Here is a 19,489-nt window from a genome sequence, read left to right as displayed (position 1 = left end):
TTGTAATTTTTATTTTCGGGAAAAAAGTAAAAGATAATTATGAACACATTTAGTTATATTTTAAAACAAACTTCACTACTCTAATGAAATATTATAAAAAAGAAATTTTATCATATATGTACAAGTACATATAAATATATATATGTATATAAGATGGGTAAAACAAAATGTATATTTTTAATATAAAATTTATCGTGTCAAATGTTATCGTTCTTTTCTTTGTTTAAAATTTAATTTTCTTTTTTTTTTTTTTTCATTATGTTTGAATTCCTGCATTTCACTTATTCCTATATTTTCCAATTTTATCCATTTTTTCCAATTTTTTCTATTTTTCCAATTTTTTCTATTTTTTCAATTTTTTCAATTTTTTCCATTTTTTTCTATTTTTTCCATTTTTTTCTATTTTTTCCATTTTTTACTATTTTTTCCATTTTTTACTATTTTTTCCAGTTTCTTCAATTTTCCCAGTTCTCCAATTTTTTCCAATTTTCTTCTATTTTGCATTTTTTGTGTTTTATTTCTCCCTTTTTTTCTGTTATTTTTTTTTCATTTTTTTTTTCAGTTCACTTTATTCGCTCTTCCTTTCTATCCTGTTCTTTTCCTTTGCTATATATCTGTATATTTATATATTTATGTATTTACTTATTTACTTATTTACTTATTTACTTATTTACTTATTTATTTATTTACTTATTTACTTATTTACTTATTTATTTATTTACTTATTTACTTATTTATTTATTTACGTATTTACTTATTTACTTATTTACTTGTTTGTTTGTTTTATTTTGTTTTTTTTTCTCACAGCATAAAAACACCTTTTTTTTTTTTTCCTGCCAAGTTAAGGTAAAAACAGCACACACATGTATAAAATAAATGAATAAATAAAACATAAAAAAATATACAAAAAACGTACAATAGGTAACAAATTGATAATAAAAATGTAAGTATATGTTTAAAAAGTACATGAAAAACCCAAAAAACAATATAAAAATGTGTAAAGATATTTAAGTCTAAAAAAGTACCCATTATAAACTGTTCGAAAAAAGTCTATATGAGCAAATTAAAAAGAAGAAGAAAACCAAAAAGCAGTTGGCAATATCTTTTTTTTTTTTAGTTAATAGGACAATAAGAGCAAAAAAAAAAAAAAAAAAAAAAAAAATTAAAAAGAAAGTAAATGCTTTGTGAACAGTTACTTTTTTTTTTTTTTTTTTATTTTGATGTCACATTAACAAGAGTTACAATATTATGAACAGTACATGCATGAAAATAGGTGCGTACAATTTTTTCATAGATTACCTCTTAAAATAATTGGTCCATGTGTATAAACCAAATGGTAACATTTTATTATCATCATGGTTAATAATACGTAACTACGTATATTTAGAAGCTCTCTTTTACAATATTTCTTTTTAATTCTCTTGTATCTATATCTATCTATATATATGTATGTATATATACATTCTTATGTATGCATATATATATATATGTGTAAATATGTGTGTAAGTTCCTTTAAAGGGAAAAAGAAAACCCGACTGCCTTAATTTTGAACTATTTTTAAGAGGGAATGAAAAAAATTGTTTTTCTTTTGATAATCACAGCGTTAAATTTCGCATTTTTTTTTTTATTTCATTTCTTATGAAGCATTTTATTTTTGTTTTAATTTTACTTCCCTACATACAGTAACATGATCAGCAGCAACATCATCCGCAGCAGCTACGATTAAAGGAAAGGAATATTGTTAATTTGTCACATGAACTGCTCAGAAAAAATATATAACTACTACTTCATCCTTTTTTTTTAACCACGAAAAAAAAGATTACTATTTATTATGCGCAAGTAATTGAAGAAATAAAACATTTTATGCCTATGCATACGGAGCATGAATAATATTTAGAGCTTAACTGATTTGTATATCAGTTGTCACTACACATATATATTAATACAGATTAACAACATTTCCAAAGAATTTCGACATAGGTTTTGATTAACCATATGATAAAAATATTATCTAATAGCCTGTTTTCTTTTTTCTTTAGTTCAATGAAAAAAGTATGTTTTGCGTATGTTATTATATAACATAACTATAATAGGAGAGGTAAAAGCAAAAAGGTAGTTTCTTGCATAATTTTAATTTTATATATTTTTTTTTTTTTTCGTTTGGGTTGAAAAAAAAGGTATATTGATAATCAACACACACATGATAAAATGTGCATTCGGCGAGAAAAAAGAGTGCACATGCGTTAACATACGTACGACCAAGCATACCAGTATATATGTACTAACTTATCAAATACCTACGTATACTTAAACATATAAATTACATGCTTATAGGCATAAACCTTTGAACACACAGTAAATGTAAATATAAATGCGATAAAATTGGGTAAAAACGATATAAAGTTTAGCCATATTCTCCTTTTTCTTTACAAAAAAAAAAAAAAAATCAAATAAACAATTTTTACGTTATTTATATGCTTCATGGTATTCCACAATTTTTATCATTTTTTGGGTGCAGAAAATGTCTCAAAATTAGTTGTTTTTATGGTGAACTAAATTTTTTGAAATTTTTTGTACTTTTCTATAATTTCTTCAATTTTTGCAGTATTTCCGACTTGTTGTAAATTTGGTTAACTTATTAAAAATTTTGTTAATTCATTTTTCATTTTACATTATATACTTATGTTCACTTACTATGTTAATATTTTTTTGTGTTTTCTCGTAAACCTTTGCCTCCTTTTTTTCGCGTTTTTACGTTACGATGTTCATGTAATATGCTTATCTAAGGCCATTTTTTTTTTTTTTTTTTTTTTTTTTTTTTTTAATTTCACTTAAAGATGAAAAAAAAATGCATGAACACTTTCAAATGTATTCCTATGGAATCTAGAAGAAAATTTTCGAAACTAAGTCAAAATTATAGTTCATCAAAAGGAAACATAAAAGATGTGAATTTTCATTATTTGAATTGTCATAACAGTAAAAATAAACCAGCCTCTTTTATCCATGACCTTAATTTTATGAAATGTATTTTATCAAATAATGGGGGAAAATTAAGAGAAGAAAATTCGTCTATACATGAAAAGGAATACTTGAATAAAAATAGTACAAAGGATGGAGGAAAGCTAATAACTATTATTTTAAATAATACATTATGTGGAAATTCATCGAATATTATTTCCAATTCGGACATTCTGATATGCGCGGATGGGGGTGCTAATCGGCTGTATAATTTGTGCGGGGAAGTTGATAAAAAGAAAATGCAAAATGAAAAATGTAATGTACATAAAGAGAGGGAAATGTATGGAAAAAGGCACGAAATAGACAGCCAAAAAGAGAGACAAAAACTAACTGAATCACAAATACAAACGCACAAAAATAACAGTATGGAAAAGGTCGATATGAACATGTTAGTAACAAATAGAAAAGAGTCATGTACAGGTGAAGCATTAAAAGAGAATAAAAACAAGAATTTTAAAAGTGCAGAATCGTACACATATGAAGAGGATCTGCATGTAAATAAAGACAAATTATTTTATATATTTAACAAACTATGTAAAAAAGATCAAAAAAGTCTAAAATTTCGTCAGAATGTTTTACCAGATTTAATATGTGGTGATTTTGATAGCATAAATGAACATGTGTATGATTATTATAAGAGCAAATCAGTTTTATTTGAGAAATGCGAAAATCAAGAAAACACAGACTTAGATAAGTGCATTGAAAAAATAAGACAGCATGTTAACAATAATGATAAAATACTAATTTTAGGAGCAACAGGAAATAGATTTGATCAGACGTGTGCAAATATTTCCTCATTATACAAAAGTGTTTCCTTAAATAGTCTTTATTTAATAGGGGAAAATAATTTCTTGTTTTTATTAAAAGAAGGAAATCATATTATACATATAAATTTTCAAATTTTTGAAAAATTTTGTGCAATATTACCAATTGGAGGAAAATGTAAAGTTAAAACAGAAGGATTGAAATATAATTTAAATTATGATTGCTTAAGCTTCGATGCTTTAATTAGTTCATCAAATGAAATTATTTCAAATGAGGTAAAAATTTTTAATGATTCGCCAATAATATGGTATTCTCAGCTGAAAAATGCGGAATTGTGTGTGCAGTGTTCGGGTTGAATCAGCTAGTAAAAATGGATTTTTTTTTTTTTTTTTTTATTAGACGTATATATATACATATATATATGTGTATGTATGTATTTTTTTTTTTTTTATATTCACATACGCTATCCGTTGACGAGCTGGGATAGGCAACTTGTGCGATTAAAAATAATTTAACTTACAATGTGATAAGTATTTGTGGGATGTTTACGAAAACGAAGTGTCGAAGTGGTTTATGAAAAAGCAAATAGACAGAATAAAAGCAACAACAAAAAAGTAAAATAAAAAAATGAAAAGGTAAATAAATGAATAGGTGCACGTACAAATTTATAAATGAGGAAGCACACAAACGAATTAATAAATAAACGAATAGGTACATAAATTATCAAAACTGTGTTGTGGGATAAACGGCACAACGCTCTTTTAACATTATGCATAAATGAAATAGAAAAAGGGTCTAGCAAAAAAACATTATCATTTATTGTAATATATATGAAAGGATAAAAGATACTTGACACGAAAACGAAAATCCGAATTGTATATATTAAATTTAATTCCCTGAAAAATGGCTAGGTAAAATAAGCGAAAGGATGGCTCGGATGGCTCGGATGGCTCGTATGCCTCGACACATGCATATATATGCACACATGCGTGTATATGTACCTGTTCACGTGCATATATTCATATACACGTGTTCATGCGGAGGCCCTTATAAGCGGGTTTACCCGAAGGAACTAGGCAAAAGGTACATCAGTGTACACCTCGTTTTTGTTCTTGGCCTTATTTTTCACCTTCTTCGTTTCAAAAGTGTGTTCAAAGTTTGTATCTTCGTCATATGAGAATAATTTATTTTTTTTTATTTTTTTTTTTTCTTTATTCAAATCATCGTTAGCCATTTGATTATACGAATTAAAATTGTTTGCAATATTTGTCGGTTCACAATTTGCTTCTGTTTTAATAAAAATATCGATAGTAAATGGATAAACGTTGACTTCTTTTTTATGTGGTATATCTAATGATAACAAAGCATTAGACACTTCAATGTGAAAAGTAGAGCTATCCGGTATAAATACTTTCTCCCTTGAATTATCTTTTTTACTTTTACATATAAAAAATAAATTATTTAACGTGTTTTTATCAATATATTGTTTCGGAATTATATCTGTTTCAATGGTGTGTAACAAAATACTATGTCTTCTTATTAACAATGATAATAATTTGGGGGACTGTGTTTTTTTAAAAGCATGATAAATTAAATCCACATATATTGGTAAAAAATGAAATATACATTCAAAACTTATAAAATTGGTTATAGCTATTGGCATCCATAACACACCCCTTATATCAATCCCATCCTTTTGTATACTCTCTTTTAAATATAAAAATAGTTTGTTGACTTCATCATAATAATCTAATTTTCCCGCTGCAATTAGGGCATACGCACACAGGTATTTATTGATGACGATGTTGTTGTTCTTTTTGCCCCAGAAGTGGTAGTCACTTACGCGGTTATCACGTACGCGGTTATCACGTACGCGGTTATCACTTACGCGGATATCACTTACGCGGTTATCACTTACGCGGTTATCACCCTCTCTTTTGCTACTCATGCGGTTACCGCCTATACTAGTGGCATAAAAATGGTTCACCCCATTTTTCAGATCCAACCCCCTTAGCTGACTGTTCATATAAAGATATTTATCCCTTTGCTCTAAATATCGATTTATTTTTGCATATGCCATTTTCAGCAATTGTAAATCTCGCACTCTCACTTTTGAAAGGGCATAAACTACCTTAATTATATCAGTGCAAGAAAAATTATTAAAATGATATTTTATATGATCACAAATGGTTTCATAAAAACATACATCTTCTAATGCTGCATCAGCATACGTATTTACAATTATAGTAATTTCATTGGGAGTATATGTATGTATATTATTCTGTACATATTTAGCTAGCATAAACATACAAAATTCATCAATATATTTACATGTCCCAATAGTAAATATAAAATTTGTAGTCATATATGGTGGAATTAATTCTAAATTGTCACATAATAAGTCTGAGTGTGCATATAATATATTGTTATCTATATGACCAAAGACATATTTCATTATATATATTAGTAGTATCTTAGCTAAAACCTTATTTTTTATAGTACATAAATTATTCTTCATATATAAATAATTTTGTCTACTTAGCTGGAAATGTTCATTTTCATACTCTATCGCATTTAAGCTAAATTGGTTTAATTTTTCATTAATGTTATAATCTGTTATATTGGCCTTACTACTATGATGATCAGGATCGAGGTATGATTCCTCTCCACATTCTCCTTCGTTTAACGACGATTCGTTTCTTGTATTCACTTGTTGCTCTGCATTTAACTTTTCTCTACCAACGCAATATGGAGCAGATTGACTGTGCTTATATGCACCCTCCTCATCAGTACTGCATCTGCTATTGCCTCTGTTACTATCACTAGTACTACCGCTGCTACTACCGCTGCTACTACCGCTGCTACTACTGCTGCTACTACCGCTGCTACTACCGCTGCTACTACTGCTGCTACTACCGCTGCTACTACCGCTGCTACTACCGCTGCTACTACTGCTGCTACTACCGCTGCTACTACCGCTGCTACTACCGCTGCTACTACTGCTGCTACTACCGCTGCTACTACCGCTGCTACTACCGCTGCTACTACCGCCGCTATTGCTAACCAGGGGTACATCCCAATGTGAGCCTGGGTGGGGGGTGATTTCGTCTGCCTCATCGTACGGCTCCTCGATTTCCCCCTTCGAACTATTATTGCTGTTACTTATTTTATTAATTACATTTACATAATTTGACAGCTGGTTCACAATATTTATGTACAGGTCCCTATTTTTTATTTCGTTAACGCACATTAACAAAAGATAGTCATATAAATACAAAAAAGAAATGGAATTCTGTTTTGCAGAAATACACTTATATATATTAATAAAAATACTAGTGAGTAATTTTTTATTTATGTATTCTTTATTCTTATAAAGAACATTTTCGTTTGATGCATTTTTAATAACATTACTTTTGTCTGTTGACATGGATATATTATTATGATGAAGGACTGTTAACACGACTAGCAAATTATTTATTTCTTGTGAAGTTAATAAATTATAATCCATCCTTTTAACAATATCTATAAATAAATTTTTATTATCTTTGTGAATATAACTAAAAAAAATAGTACCATCAAAATGGTAAGAAGGGAGGAAAGGAGAAAAGGAAGACGAAGAAACGGAGCTATTACTATTTTTTTTTTTATGAACATAAGTTAGAGGAAATACAATAAAGTAATCCATATAATCTTTATTAACATTTTTCTCTTTATAATTCCATATATCACATTTTTTTAATTCTGAAATAAATTTATACATGTTATTATTAAGAAAATATTTCAGGCACACCCGATCATTTTCCTTACTTCGGATAATGTCTTCTTTGTTTATTCTTGCCCTCCCTATGTTATGAATGTAATAAACATTATTCGTGCTAGTGCTATTTGTGTTGTTCGTTCTGTTCGTTCTGTTAGTACTGCTAGTGCTGTACGTGTTGGTCGCTCTGTTCGTGCTATTTTTATAGTATTCGCTCCTACTACTGCTACTGCTACTGCTACTACTGCTACTACTGCTACTACTACTACTACCCTTACTGCTTTTATTTTGGTTAAAGTACTCTCTGGAGCTCATCAAATGAACCAATGATGTTGCACTAGCAACGTATTTCATAATTTTCAAACATCCTTCTACTTCACTCCTTGCACATTTACCTTTTAAGTTACTATTAATTAAGTCAATATAATCATCATATAAATCACTTGGTTTACTTTTGTTATATAACGAATAGAATTTACTTAGCTGTTCATCGTCTTTGATGCTTCTGATATCATAATATCTCTCTCCAGCTATCCTAGAGTTATAACCATTTCCAGTTGTACATGTGTTTCTCTTAACAACTTTATTAATGCACCACAGAAAATAAATTTTATTTTTTTTCGTTACTATACCTTTTCGAAGCATCTTAAAATTTTAATTCGAAAAGGTAAAAACAGAAAAAAAAAAAAAAAAAAAAGAGACAGAGAAAGAGTTACAAGGGATATGCTACATATATACGAACATATTATGTGTGTGTTCATATGTATTATGAAGAGTACAAAGCAGTATGTTTTGTCATTAGTAATTTGCAACCATACTCATTTTTGCAGGACTCTGTAATATGGAAGCGCTTCCGCTCAAAAAGTACACATATACCGCTTGGAAATGGGGGAGGCGGGGAAAAATTATATATATATATATGTATATATATATATATAGATATAGATATAGATATAGATATAGATATAGATATATGTGTATCAATTCCGTCAGAAGCTAATTGAATGTGAAAAAGTTATGAGTACGGCATGCCCAAGTTGAGGCACTAAAATAAGTGTTAGTTAATGCCCAGAATTATTGAAGCACCATTTTGGCGTATAATACCGATATACAGTAGTGATACACGGTAGTGTTACCCAAAATGATATACAATACTTATGTATAATACTAATATATAATGCTACTCTATAATTCTTTGAATATATTTTTTCTTTCCCTTTAACTAGCAGGCCTGACAAATAACGGTGTTCCCATTTGTTCGACGTTTAGCAGTTCAAAAATATTATATAAATTTGAAGAGATAAATATATAGCATAAGTTGCACAGGAGAACAAAAGAAAAAGAAGTAACACATGATACATATATGTATATATATATATGTACATTCATATATACTTTGTTTACGTATTTATTCGTACCCGTATTCAATGTACCACTAACATACGCAGGAAATTGCTTCATATTTGTATATCATCCCTCTCCAATTTTATTTGCATAATTTGATATTAAAAAAAAAAAAAAAAAAAAAAAAAAAAAAGTAACTATCAATCGTTTTAAAATATTAGAGATGAATTACGTAGAGATAATTTTTGCAAATAAATCAAAAAATACAGAATTTAGAAGAGGGGTAATTTCTGTCGTAATATAATATTTAATAATATAGTTAAAAGTACTTTCTCTTTTTTCTTTTTTTTTTTTTAACATTATTGTGTAGATTTACATATATATGTACATACATATACATATATATATACAAACGTATACATATATTTACGTTCATGTATATACATGTATATATATATATATACAAACATATACATATATTTATGTCCATATACATGTATATATATATATATATACAAACATATACATACATTTATGTCCATATACATGTATATATATATATATATATGCAATATCACCTTATTTCCTGTATATTTCCTTATTTTTTACGTTCCTCTTTTGTTAAGAATACATATTTTTATTTTTTCCTTCCTATGCTGTTATTAAAGAAATGCACGAGAAGGGATATATTACACGTGGTATATAGCAAATAATAGTATTAATTTATAAGCAGATTTTTGTTCATCAATTTGTTCCAGCAGCTGTTTTCCTGTATATGCGTATATTAATGTGTATTAAAGTGTAATGTATCCATACGCGTGAATAACAAATGCTCCTGTAGGTATGTGTTTGTACGTGAACGGATTATGACTACATAGTAGCAGACACATTCGTTCTTTTGTAATCCCTAATTGTTGTTCATATTTATTCACGTATCTTTGCATTGCTATTTGCATTGCTATTTGCATTGCTATTTGCACTACTATTTGCACTACTATTCGCTTTACCATTTGCACTACTATTTGCACTACTATTCGCTTTACCATTTGCACTACTAATCGCTTTACCATTTGCACTACTATTCGCTTTACCATTTGCACTACTATTCGCTTTACCATTTGCACTACTATTCGCTTTACCATTTGCACTACTATTCGCTTTACCATTTGCACTACTATTCACTTTACCATTTGCATTTGTGTTCTACTTGAACTCCTTTCTCATTAATTTGTTTTTCCGTGTGCAGTTTTTCGTTTTGTTTTATTTTTTTCTTCTCAATTTTTTTCCATCTTTTCGCAGCATTTCGTTTTTTCCATTTTTTCTTTGCAATTTTATTTCACTACTTTTCTATAGTTCGTTCTGCCTTACCCCATTTTCAGGTCATTTCCATTTGTCCATTTCCATCCTTTTCTGTTTTATTTGATTGCGCTTTGTTACTGCGTGAATGTGTAAGTATATATGTACGTCCGTATGTACGCATGTGTGCACTGATCAAGTTACTTGCTATCACTTGTAAGGATGGAAAAAGAGATCAAGTACAACATTAAATTAAAAAATAATTCTAATGAAAATAAGACTAAGAAAATACAAAAAAGAATAAACTTTTTTGATGAATCTTACAATGATGAAGATATAGATGAAGAGAAAAAAGGAAGAGTGGAAAAGATTAGAAGCATGAAGGACGGGCAGATAGTTCCTGACACGGTGCAAGATCAAGGGCTAGATGCAAAGAACAAAGCGAGCATAAATTTTATAAATAATTTGGAAAAAAAATTGAGACGTCTTAACAATAAACGGAAGATTGTTTATTTAAACGTTCCAAAGAAAGATGATACGAGAGGTGGGAGTTATAGCAAGGGTAGTAACAGGGGTAGTAGCAGGGGAAGTAGCAGGGGTAGTAGCAGGGGTAGTAGCAGGGGTAGTAGCAGGGGTAGTAGCAGGGGTAGTAGCAGGGGTAGTAGCAGGGGTAGTAGCAGGGGAAGTAATACTAGTTGTGGGGGAGGAGGAAACAGTCCGAAATGTCTTGATGAAGAGAGTTCAGAAGAGGACCCATCGAATATCATAATCACTGATATCACTAAGCTAATTATTAACAAAAATATGAACAGAGATAAGAAGAACATAAATATTAATGAACAAAACAAATTCATAAATGATGAGCACATGGAAAGAGGATTAAGAAGGGCGTCAACAGGAACACTTAATCAAGAAGAGAAGCATTTATTTGAAAATATTCCACCAGAAGAAGCAGTGAATGAAAAGGAAAAGAGTAATAAGCAGTCAACGTATAACAGAACTACAAATGTTTGTCATAAAAAGGAGAGTAACAATGATAATGTTAACATTTTGGAGAAGGATCATGACGAAGTGAGTGCTACGATGAATGACAGTAAGCAGAGTTGTGATATAAAGAATTTCATGCATGAATGTACCATTACGGAGGAAAATTTGACTTTTAAAAGAAAAACATTATTAGAAAAATTTAATAAAAATGAAAAGGATATCATTTTTAAGAATGAATTAAATTTATATCAGGATTTTAAACAACATAATATGCATATAGAGGATTATGGAAAATTTATTTTAAGTAAAATGGGTTATAATGAAAATATTTATAACCAATACATAAATAAATATTACAATGAATACAGTGATGATAACTACTTTGACAAGATCTACAAGCACTTTAATTCAAGGAATTTCCGTTTTACTGGTATAGGTGCAGAGGAGGAGATGGACGAAAATATGAAGAGGATACAGGGGGAGGAGGAGAGTAGCAGGAAGGATGACCACCGCAGTCAAAGCAGAAACGATGAAAGTGGTAGGGATAATAATCGTCCTAATCAAAGAAGTAATGATGACTCCGAACAAGACGAGAAGGAAACCAAACGACGAAGAAAAAACAAATGCATTGAAGGGAAAACCATCTTTCATAGTAAGTACCAATTAACAGAAAGAGATCATAAAAACAAGAAGAAAAAAATAGCAAGCAGTGACAAATATAATAAGGAGACAAGTGATTCTGTGGAAAAGGAAGAATACACAGACAATAGTAACAACTTCTTTGAGGGACTAGTCGTAAAGATTAATTTAAAATCACACGCGTTTTACAAAAGAAAGGGAATAATAGTATACAGAAGAAGAAGAAAAAAAAAAAAAAAAAAAAAAAAGCGAGATGCAGATGGAAATGGAGGAGGAAAATAAGAATGAGCAAAGGACGAGGCACAAGTACTACTACGGCTTGTTGCTTTTTCGAAATTGCAAATATGTCATTCGTTATAAAAATATTATTAAGGAAAAGATAAAAGAATTTTTAAAAAAAAAAAAAAAAAGGCAAAAATGGGAAGAGCGGAAAGGCTGCAAAGAGTCGAAAAAGTGTAAAGAAGACGACGATAGACACTTCTGGGATATATTTCTTGACCATTTAAAAAGCAAAATAAATTTAAGCAAAGACAGTAGGAGCATAGAAAAAAATGCAGGAAATGAAATACAAGATCCGTTTCAAATGAGTGAAGTGAAGTCCAAGTACTTAGAAACATACATAAATAATAATTGCGTAAAGTGTAAAATGGTGAGCAAAAATATAAAACATCCAGAGAAAAATATACCTCTATATGCAGAGACAGTCGAGCTGAAGAAAGTGAAGGCAACTCATGCGTACATTAAAGTAAGACAAAAGTATTTTCTCAAAGTTTCCTTGGATGACATTTGCCAGTATATAAGCTATCTATAAGCTCTGCATATATACATATACTATATATTTGTAGATAATCTATTGTGTCTAAATGAAGTGCATATACATATATATATATATATATATCGTGGGCGTTCACAGGCTGTATATGCATTTTTTTCACTTTATCCCTTCCCTTTTTTTTTTTTTTTTTCTGTATATTTTAAACTAAAATGTGTATATATGCAGTAAATGGATAATTATCCCACAATTTATGCGCGTTGTATGATCATCTTTTTAATTATACATTCTTTACGCCTTCTTTTTCTTGGATTTGAAGGGAGTTGTAATGCGCATTTTTTTTTTTGGTTTGAAATTTTTAAGCATTCTTTTTTTTTTTTTTTTTAATTTTTTAAGATGTTATACCTCTATTTGTTTAAATATTTCTGAGAAGTTTTATCTCTCTTTTTTTAAAATATTTCTATTTCATTTTTGAGTCAATTTTGCGTAATTTTATCCTCATTTTTTTTTTCTTCTCTCAATATTCCTGCTACCATCTCCTGCATACCTTACGGTACAACTGCATATTGACAAATGATTGATTTAGAAATAAAAAGATATTTTTAATTTTGATATTAAAAAAGTTATGTCCTTCCAATTTTACTCTAAACAGCCGCTGTATTGCTCTGTTACAATGTAAATGTATGTGTATATATGTACATGCATTTATATATATATGTATATATATATATATGTATGTATATATATGCTCGAAGTAGGATAAAGATACAAGCAAATAAGTTTATACATTTGAATTTAAAAGTAGGAGAAAATATTTGCATGTGGCATATGTTAAATTGATAAGCAGCGTAATACTAAACAAAGAAAAGGTGGAAGAATAAAAAAAAAAAAAAAAAAAAAAAAAAAAAAAAAAAAAAAAAAGGTAAGACACTTCTTTTTTTTTTTTTTTATATGACCACAACTGAATAAAAAAAGGAAAAACAAAATGATAAAAAAATAAAAGTTAAATAAATAAAATAAAATATAATAAATAATATAAAATAAACTAATAACTACATATGACGCATACTCCTGTGCAATAAATAATGACATAAAGGGTGAATACACACAATTGTATTGTATTAAAATTATGTTCATTAAAATGCTATAATTGAGGTGAAAAAGAAGTAAATAAAAGATAAAATGATAAGAGGCATAAAATAAAATATCAATGATTTGGAAAGAAATGGTAAACTAAAAATGTGGGCAGTTGAAAATAAAATGTATGTACATACAAGTACATAAATACACACATATATACTCATATATATGCAAATTAAATACACTGCCAACTTGCTTAAAATTTTTTTTGTTAATTCGATAAAAATGTAGGGATAAACTCATGCACAAGCGCATGCACACATATATACGTGCGTATGTACACAAGCATGTTTATATATATATATATATATATATATATATATATATATATATATATATATATATATATATATATACAATACGTATAGAACAAAAAAAAAAAAAAAAAATCTTGAATTGTTCACCAATGATATGTATATATCAACAGATTGACATACATATGAGAGAAATATTAAAAAAAGTGGTAAAGGTAGACATGCACATTTATAGTTTAACTACTGATATATATATATATATATATATATATATTTTTTTTTTAATTTTATAATATTACGAATGACTTGTTTGGTAAAAGGTTAATAAAAACAGAGTTATTATCACTTGAAGAACTTTTTCATCTTTACTAGCTTTTTTTCAATTTTCATTCTGTTCAAAATTAGAGGCAATTTTTGAAAAGTCATTTGTCTTCCTTCCTGTGTATACCATTCCACATCATCATATTTCGACACACTAATTAATTTAAAATGTTTCAAGTATAACCGTTTTGGGTGTAGTGTTACGTCTCCTTTGTAATTCTACGACAGACGGGAGGGGGGAAGGAAAGAAGCGTACATACGTATGTGTATAGATAAGCATAGTAGTGTGAGTGTAAACATTTGCATAGGTACGTGTACACATATGTACATACATGTAAGCATATGTATGTATGTGCATGGGAACATTTCAAAATATTCGTTACACGGTGAGCAATTCGTAAAATTATTACATAAAAAAATAGCATTTCTCATTATTTTCATTTTTCGCATTTCTTATTTTTCCTCCTTTTTGCGCACGTACCTGCATGGCAATCGAACCGGCATTCATTCCCCTTATCGTTGGAGATAAGTCCAGTAAGGCCATTAGCCTCAAAATATATCTAATATTTTCTTTAAATAATATTTCCATTGACGACATCAAAAAACCTGCTCTCCAGTGGCCTGAATTTCCCCAACATTTCACAGGTTTCCCTGCTTCCCCATGTACTCTTATCCCAGTAAATGGAAATACATGAGGATTTACTTGAGAAACAATTTTATATTTCACTGATAAAATTTGGTTTAAATTGTGTGCAGGTATATCACTCTTTAACGAGCCATCATGAAAATACATGTTTTTAAATTGCACACTATTTATTATAGTATATTCTTCATCTAGTAAATTTACTTTTTTATATTCGTTAAAATTTACATATTTATTTATTTTTTCTTTTTTATATATTTCATTTGTTACGCTCTTTTCATCCTCTTTTATCTTCCCTATTTTAAAATTATTAATTTGCAATTTTGAGCTACCATAAATTTGAAAATTTTTTTTTTCTGAACTGTTCATAACTTTTTGTTCAGAAAAAGTACCACTATCATTATCATCATCATTATGATTATCATTATGATTATCATTATCATTGTTTTCTTTTATTTTTTTTTGTTTTTTTATATTTTCTTCATTTTTACAATCCTCCTTTTCGTCATTCTGTGCCCTTATTTTTTTTTCTTCATTATTATTAAATAAATATTCTTTATTTAATCTGTTGAAAGCATTTCCAATAACAGTTTTCACTGAAATCTTTTTACTCAAAGTATCTTCCTCCTTCACATTCACATCCTTTGTTGTGCAAGATGAATGTTTATTTTCACCAGTTTGCTTAAAATTGCTATTTTCTAACTTGTCGCATTTATTCCTACATTTATATTTTAGTACATCCAAATTTGCTGTTTCGTTTTTTCCCTCATTTTGCGTGCACCTTGGACTTTTATTATGTTTTTCGTCGTTCCCCTTTTCACTTTTTTCCTTCTCATTTTCCTCCTCCTTGCCTAGAAATCCATCTTCCTGACTCTGCAAGTCTATTCCATGATCTATTTGATCGTTACTGTTCATTATAAGTTTGGTATTATACACCTGCTTAATAGACATAAACCGGTAAACATTTTCATTGTTATATTTTTTTTCCAACAATTTAAAAGGCTGTAATAAATAAGGAAAAGAGCAGCTAGCCAAAACAGCAGTATAAATTAAAACATTGGGAGAATTCATATAATTTAGTACTATATGACCATCCTCATCACATGAAAAGTTGGTACTCCCAGATTCTGCTCGGGTAACCGTAATATTTAACACTAAATTTGTTTTTATAAATGCTTCTAAAAAAGTAATATCACCATATAAATTATAAACAATTTTAATAATTTTATCAATATCATAAAAATTTCCTTTTTTATAAATATTAAAAAAGGAATAAAACCAATTTTCAGAGGAAAAACATGAAACAATATTGTAAATAAATTCCATATTAAACTCTTCTAATAACTCACTGTTCGTTCTTGAGCATATCCAGGCTGCAATTATACTCCCCGCAGATGTACCACATATTATTTGGGGTAAAATGTTATCTTCAAAATTTTCGACAAAGTTATTTACATTGTTAGCACTATGTGTGTTGTTTGCACTATTTGTGTTGTTTGCACTATTTGTGTTGTTTGCACTAGTAGTTGTATTCGTACTATTCTCTTTATTTTTTGAAAATATCGTTTTATCAATTTTGCCATGTTTTGAAAAGTATTCACCTCTACTTTTTTTCGCATCATTACTTTTGTCTTCACTCTTTTTGACGTCTGTCTTACCACTTGTTTTTCTAATAATTTTTCCTGTATCTTTTTCTATTCTCATACCTTGTGCGTTAATATTATCGTGCGTTTTTCTACCATCATTTGTTGAATTTATGTTATGCACACTAGATGAATCGCTCCTTACACTATGACCAAACGGAGGTGCATACTTCCCACAACTATTGCTTTGTTCTAACTTGACATTATCACGAGAAAAGAAACTTAACCGTTTATATAAAGGTGTACATTCGTTACTACTTCTATGAATGCAGAAAAATTTTTTTATTTTTTCCATTTTATTACAATTCTCATTGAACTTTTCGCTTCTTATATCGCTTCTCCCCGTACTGCCAGCGCAACCACTACTCTTCATTTCACATTTTTTTGAATGCATCTTTCTCATGTACAGTTTGCTCTTCTTGTCGTTAATTTTACTTCCCTTCTCGCGTGTATGCTTCCCTTGATTGCTCTTACTACCGGCATTCTTCCTGCTGCTGCAATAACAACTACTACCAGTACCAGTACTATTACTACTTTTTTTATTATTTTCATTTGTAGTATTGTTTCTCTTTTCTTTTAAAACACCCTTTGTAAAATCATTAAAATAGTCTATATTTATAGAAGATTTCAAGAATACTTCTAAAACGCCAAAATGATGTAAACCTAAAATAGCCCCACCACTCAGGAACAAAGCTGTATTCCCCCATTGTCTAAATATATCCTCGAAATATTTTTTTATTAATAAATACTCATCACAGTATAAATAATTATTATTTTTTTCTTTTTTCTCCTTAACATAATTTTCTATATAATTTAATCCAATCATAATATTATTAATAAAATCAGTTACAATTATATGAGGTGTTGAATAAGTTTTACAATAATACTTTTCTTGAAATATTCCTTTAATTCTAGGGGATGTAGCTATTTTTATATCCTCTACAAGTAGTAATACATCATTATTTAATAAATTTTTTTTTATACTCTGTGATATTTTTTTTAATAAATTAACATCATATATGTTTATATAATCATAGTTCTCATTGATATGTATAGTTTTTCCCGTCAATATGTCCATTTGATATGCGTATTTGACATAATCGCTGTAGCTATTGCAAGTGCGCATAAGGCGATCTATTTTATAAATACTTTCGCTCTTTTCATGGTATTCCTCTTCTGTGTCTACTTCTACTTCGACTTCCTCTTCGACTTCTTCATCAACTTCTTCAAATTCTTCTTGGACATCTGCATCGATATCTGCTTCCATTTCTCCTTCTTCTTTACCATTTTCATCGATCTTACTCCTGAGATAGTTAACTCTTTTCCTACTCCGTCTACCTGTTTGCTTTGGTCCACTCTTTCCTCTCGTACTTCTTTTCCTTGTAATGCACCTGCGCAGGTCTATATACTGAGTCATGATAAAAAAGGAAGCATTTTCAAAAAAAAAAATCAGAAATCTTATTAACAAATAAATAAATGTATTTAAAAAAAATACAATCATCAAAATGATGAATATAGGTAATTTTAAAAAATAATGTGCACTAAAGTTTTCATAATTGAAGCGCCTTTTCTTTTTTTTCCTCTGCTTTTTTAATGAATCTAAGCTAAATTCAGGTGTTTTCATCGTATAAAGTATAACATGAATACAGCTACATAAGGAACGGTGTTTAACGCATAGTAATGTATGCATGGAGCAGGAGAAGGGGATAAACTAAAACATGTTCTTTTTCTTATTTTTCCTATTACTCTTATTTATCATACTATTCTTTGTTTTTCCTATTCTTCTTTTTCTTCTTCTTATTATTACTATTAATACTATTATTTCTATTATTATTACTATTATTACTATTATTACTATTATTTCTATTATTATTATTATTACTGCTACTATTATTATTATTATTATTACTACTACTATTATTATTATTATTATTACTACTACTATTATTATTATTATTATTATTATTATTACTACTACTACTATTATTATTATTACTATTATTACTACTATTATTATTATTATTATTATTATTACTACTACTATTATTATTATTGTTATATTTTTTTTTTTCCCTATTTTGCTTGTTATTCCCTATTTTTCTTATTCTCTTTTTTCTTTTTTTTCTTATTTTTCTAATTATTCTTCTTATTCTTTTTTCTCTTCTTTTTTTTTTCTCTTTTTGTTCCTTAAGTCGTTCGGCAGTTTAGCAGCTTCGAAACGGGTCGATGGAATTCACCGCACATAATCAGCGATCAATGGAAGGTACAACAAAAAAAAAAAAAAATAAATAAAAATCATGAGATTACACAAGATAACAAATACCCACGTTACGAAGCTGACGAAGTGGTAATTCAGTACAAAGAAACGTTCAAAAAGTGAGAAGATAAAAAAAAATGACAAGTTCATAAAATGCGAAAATTACAAATTGAGAAGTTATCGAATTGATGAGCTCATAGGCTCATGAGCTTATGTACTGATATGTGCTGGTTATATGATGACGAATTCATAAATGAAATGAACTAAAACGGAGAAGGTTGAATTCACAAAATAATCGCTATGAAATTATTTTATTAAATCAACAAAATGAGGTGTAACAATTTTTCCAGTTTAAAAAAAATAAAAATAAAAAAAAATAAAAAAAAAAATAAAAATAAAAAAAAATAAAAAAAATAAAAAAAAATAAAATAAAATAAAAATAAAAAATAAAAATAAAAAAAATAAAAAAAGATAGGATAGCGTAGGATAGGATAGCATAGGTAAATAATTAATATATATTGTGAACTTAATTATGGTCTTTAAAAATTCTAACTGTTAATTTTGTTCCTTGAAAAGTACAGCTTTAACTTTATTTTATTTACGAATGTATTCTTTTTTTTCGCAGAGCGTATATTTATTATTGTGCATGAGC

At 28.3% G+C, this 19,489-nt stretch overlaps 4 protein-coding genes across 4 annotated transcripts; 2 read left to right on the top strand and 2 right to left on the bottom strand.

The window, feature by feature from the left end:
* Positions 1-2,853: 2,853 nt before the first annotated feature.
* TPK (thiamine pyrophosphokinase, putative) lies at positions 2,854-4,140 on the top strand (the record flags this gene model as incomplete). The annotated part of the gene is made up of 1 exon (XM_029004105.1): positions 2,854-4,140. The coding sequence occupies one exon, from the start codon at positions 2,854-2,856 to the stop codon at positions 4,138-4,140; it is 1,287 nt and encodes a 428-aa protein (XP_028860828.1).
* A 716-nt stretch (positions 4,141-4,856) lies between these two features.
* PmUG01_07035700 (conserved Plasmodium protein, unknown function) lies at positions 4,857-8,186 on the bottom strand (the record flags this gene model as incomplete). The annotated part of the gene is made up of 1 exon (XM_029004104.1): positions 4,857-8,186. The coding sequence occupies one exon, from the start codon at positions 8,184-8,186 to the stop codon at positions 4,857-4,859; it is 3,330 nt and encodes a 1,109-aa protein (XP_028860827.1).
* Positions 8,187-10,403: 2,217 nt separating this feature from the next.
* PmUG01_07035600 (conserved Plasmodium protein, unknown function) lies at positions 10,404-12,618 on the top strand (the record flags this gene model as incomplete). The annotated part of the gene is given in 2 exon segments (XM_029004103.1): positions 10,404-12,035; positions 12,049-12,618. The coding sequence occupies 2 exon segments, from the start codon at positions 10,404-10,406 to the stop codon at positions 12,616-12,618; spliced, it is 2,202 nt and encodes a 733-aa protein (XP_028860826.1).
* Positions 12,619-14,315: 1,697 nt separating this feature from the next.
* Positions 14,316-18,270, bottom strand: PmUG01_07035500 (patatin-like phospholipase, putative; the record flags this gene model as incomplete). The annotated part of the gene is made up of 2 exons (XM_029004102.1): positions 14,316-14,513; positions 14,776-18,270. The coding sequence occupies 2 exons, from the start codon at positions 18,268-18,270 to the stop codon at positions 14,316-14,318; spliced, it is 3,693 nt and encodes a 1,230-aa protein (XP_028860825.1).
* Positions 18,271-19,489: the final 1,219 nt, after the last annotated feature.

Source organism: Plasmodium malariae (genome assembly GCF_900090045.1).
Source record: "Plasmodium malariae genome assembly, chromosome: 7".
Lineage (NCBI taxonomy): Eukaryota > Apicomplexa > Aconoidasida > Haemosporida > Plasmodiidae > Plasmodium > Plasmodium malariae.
This window is presented reverse-complemented; position numbering and strand designations above follow the sequence as displayed.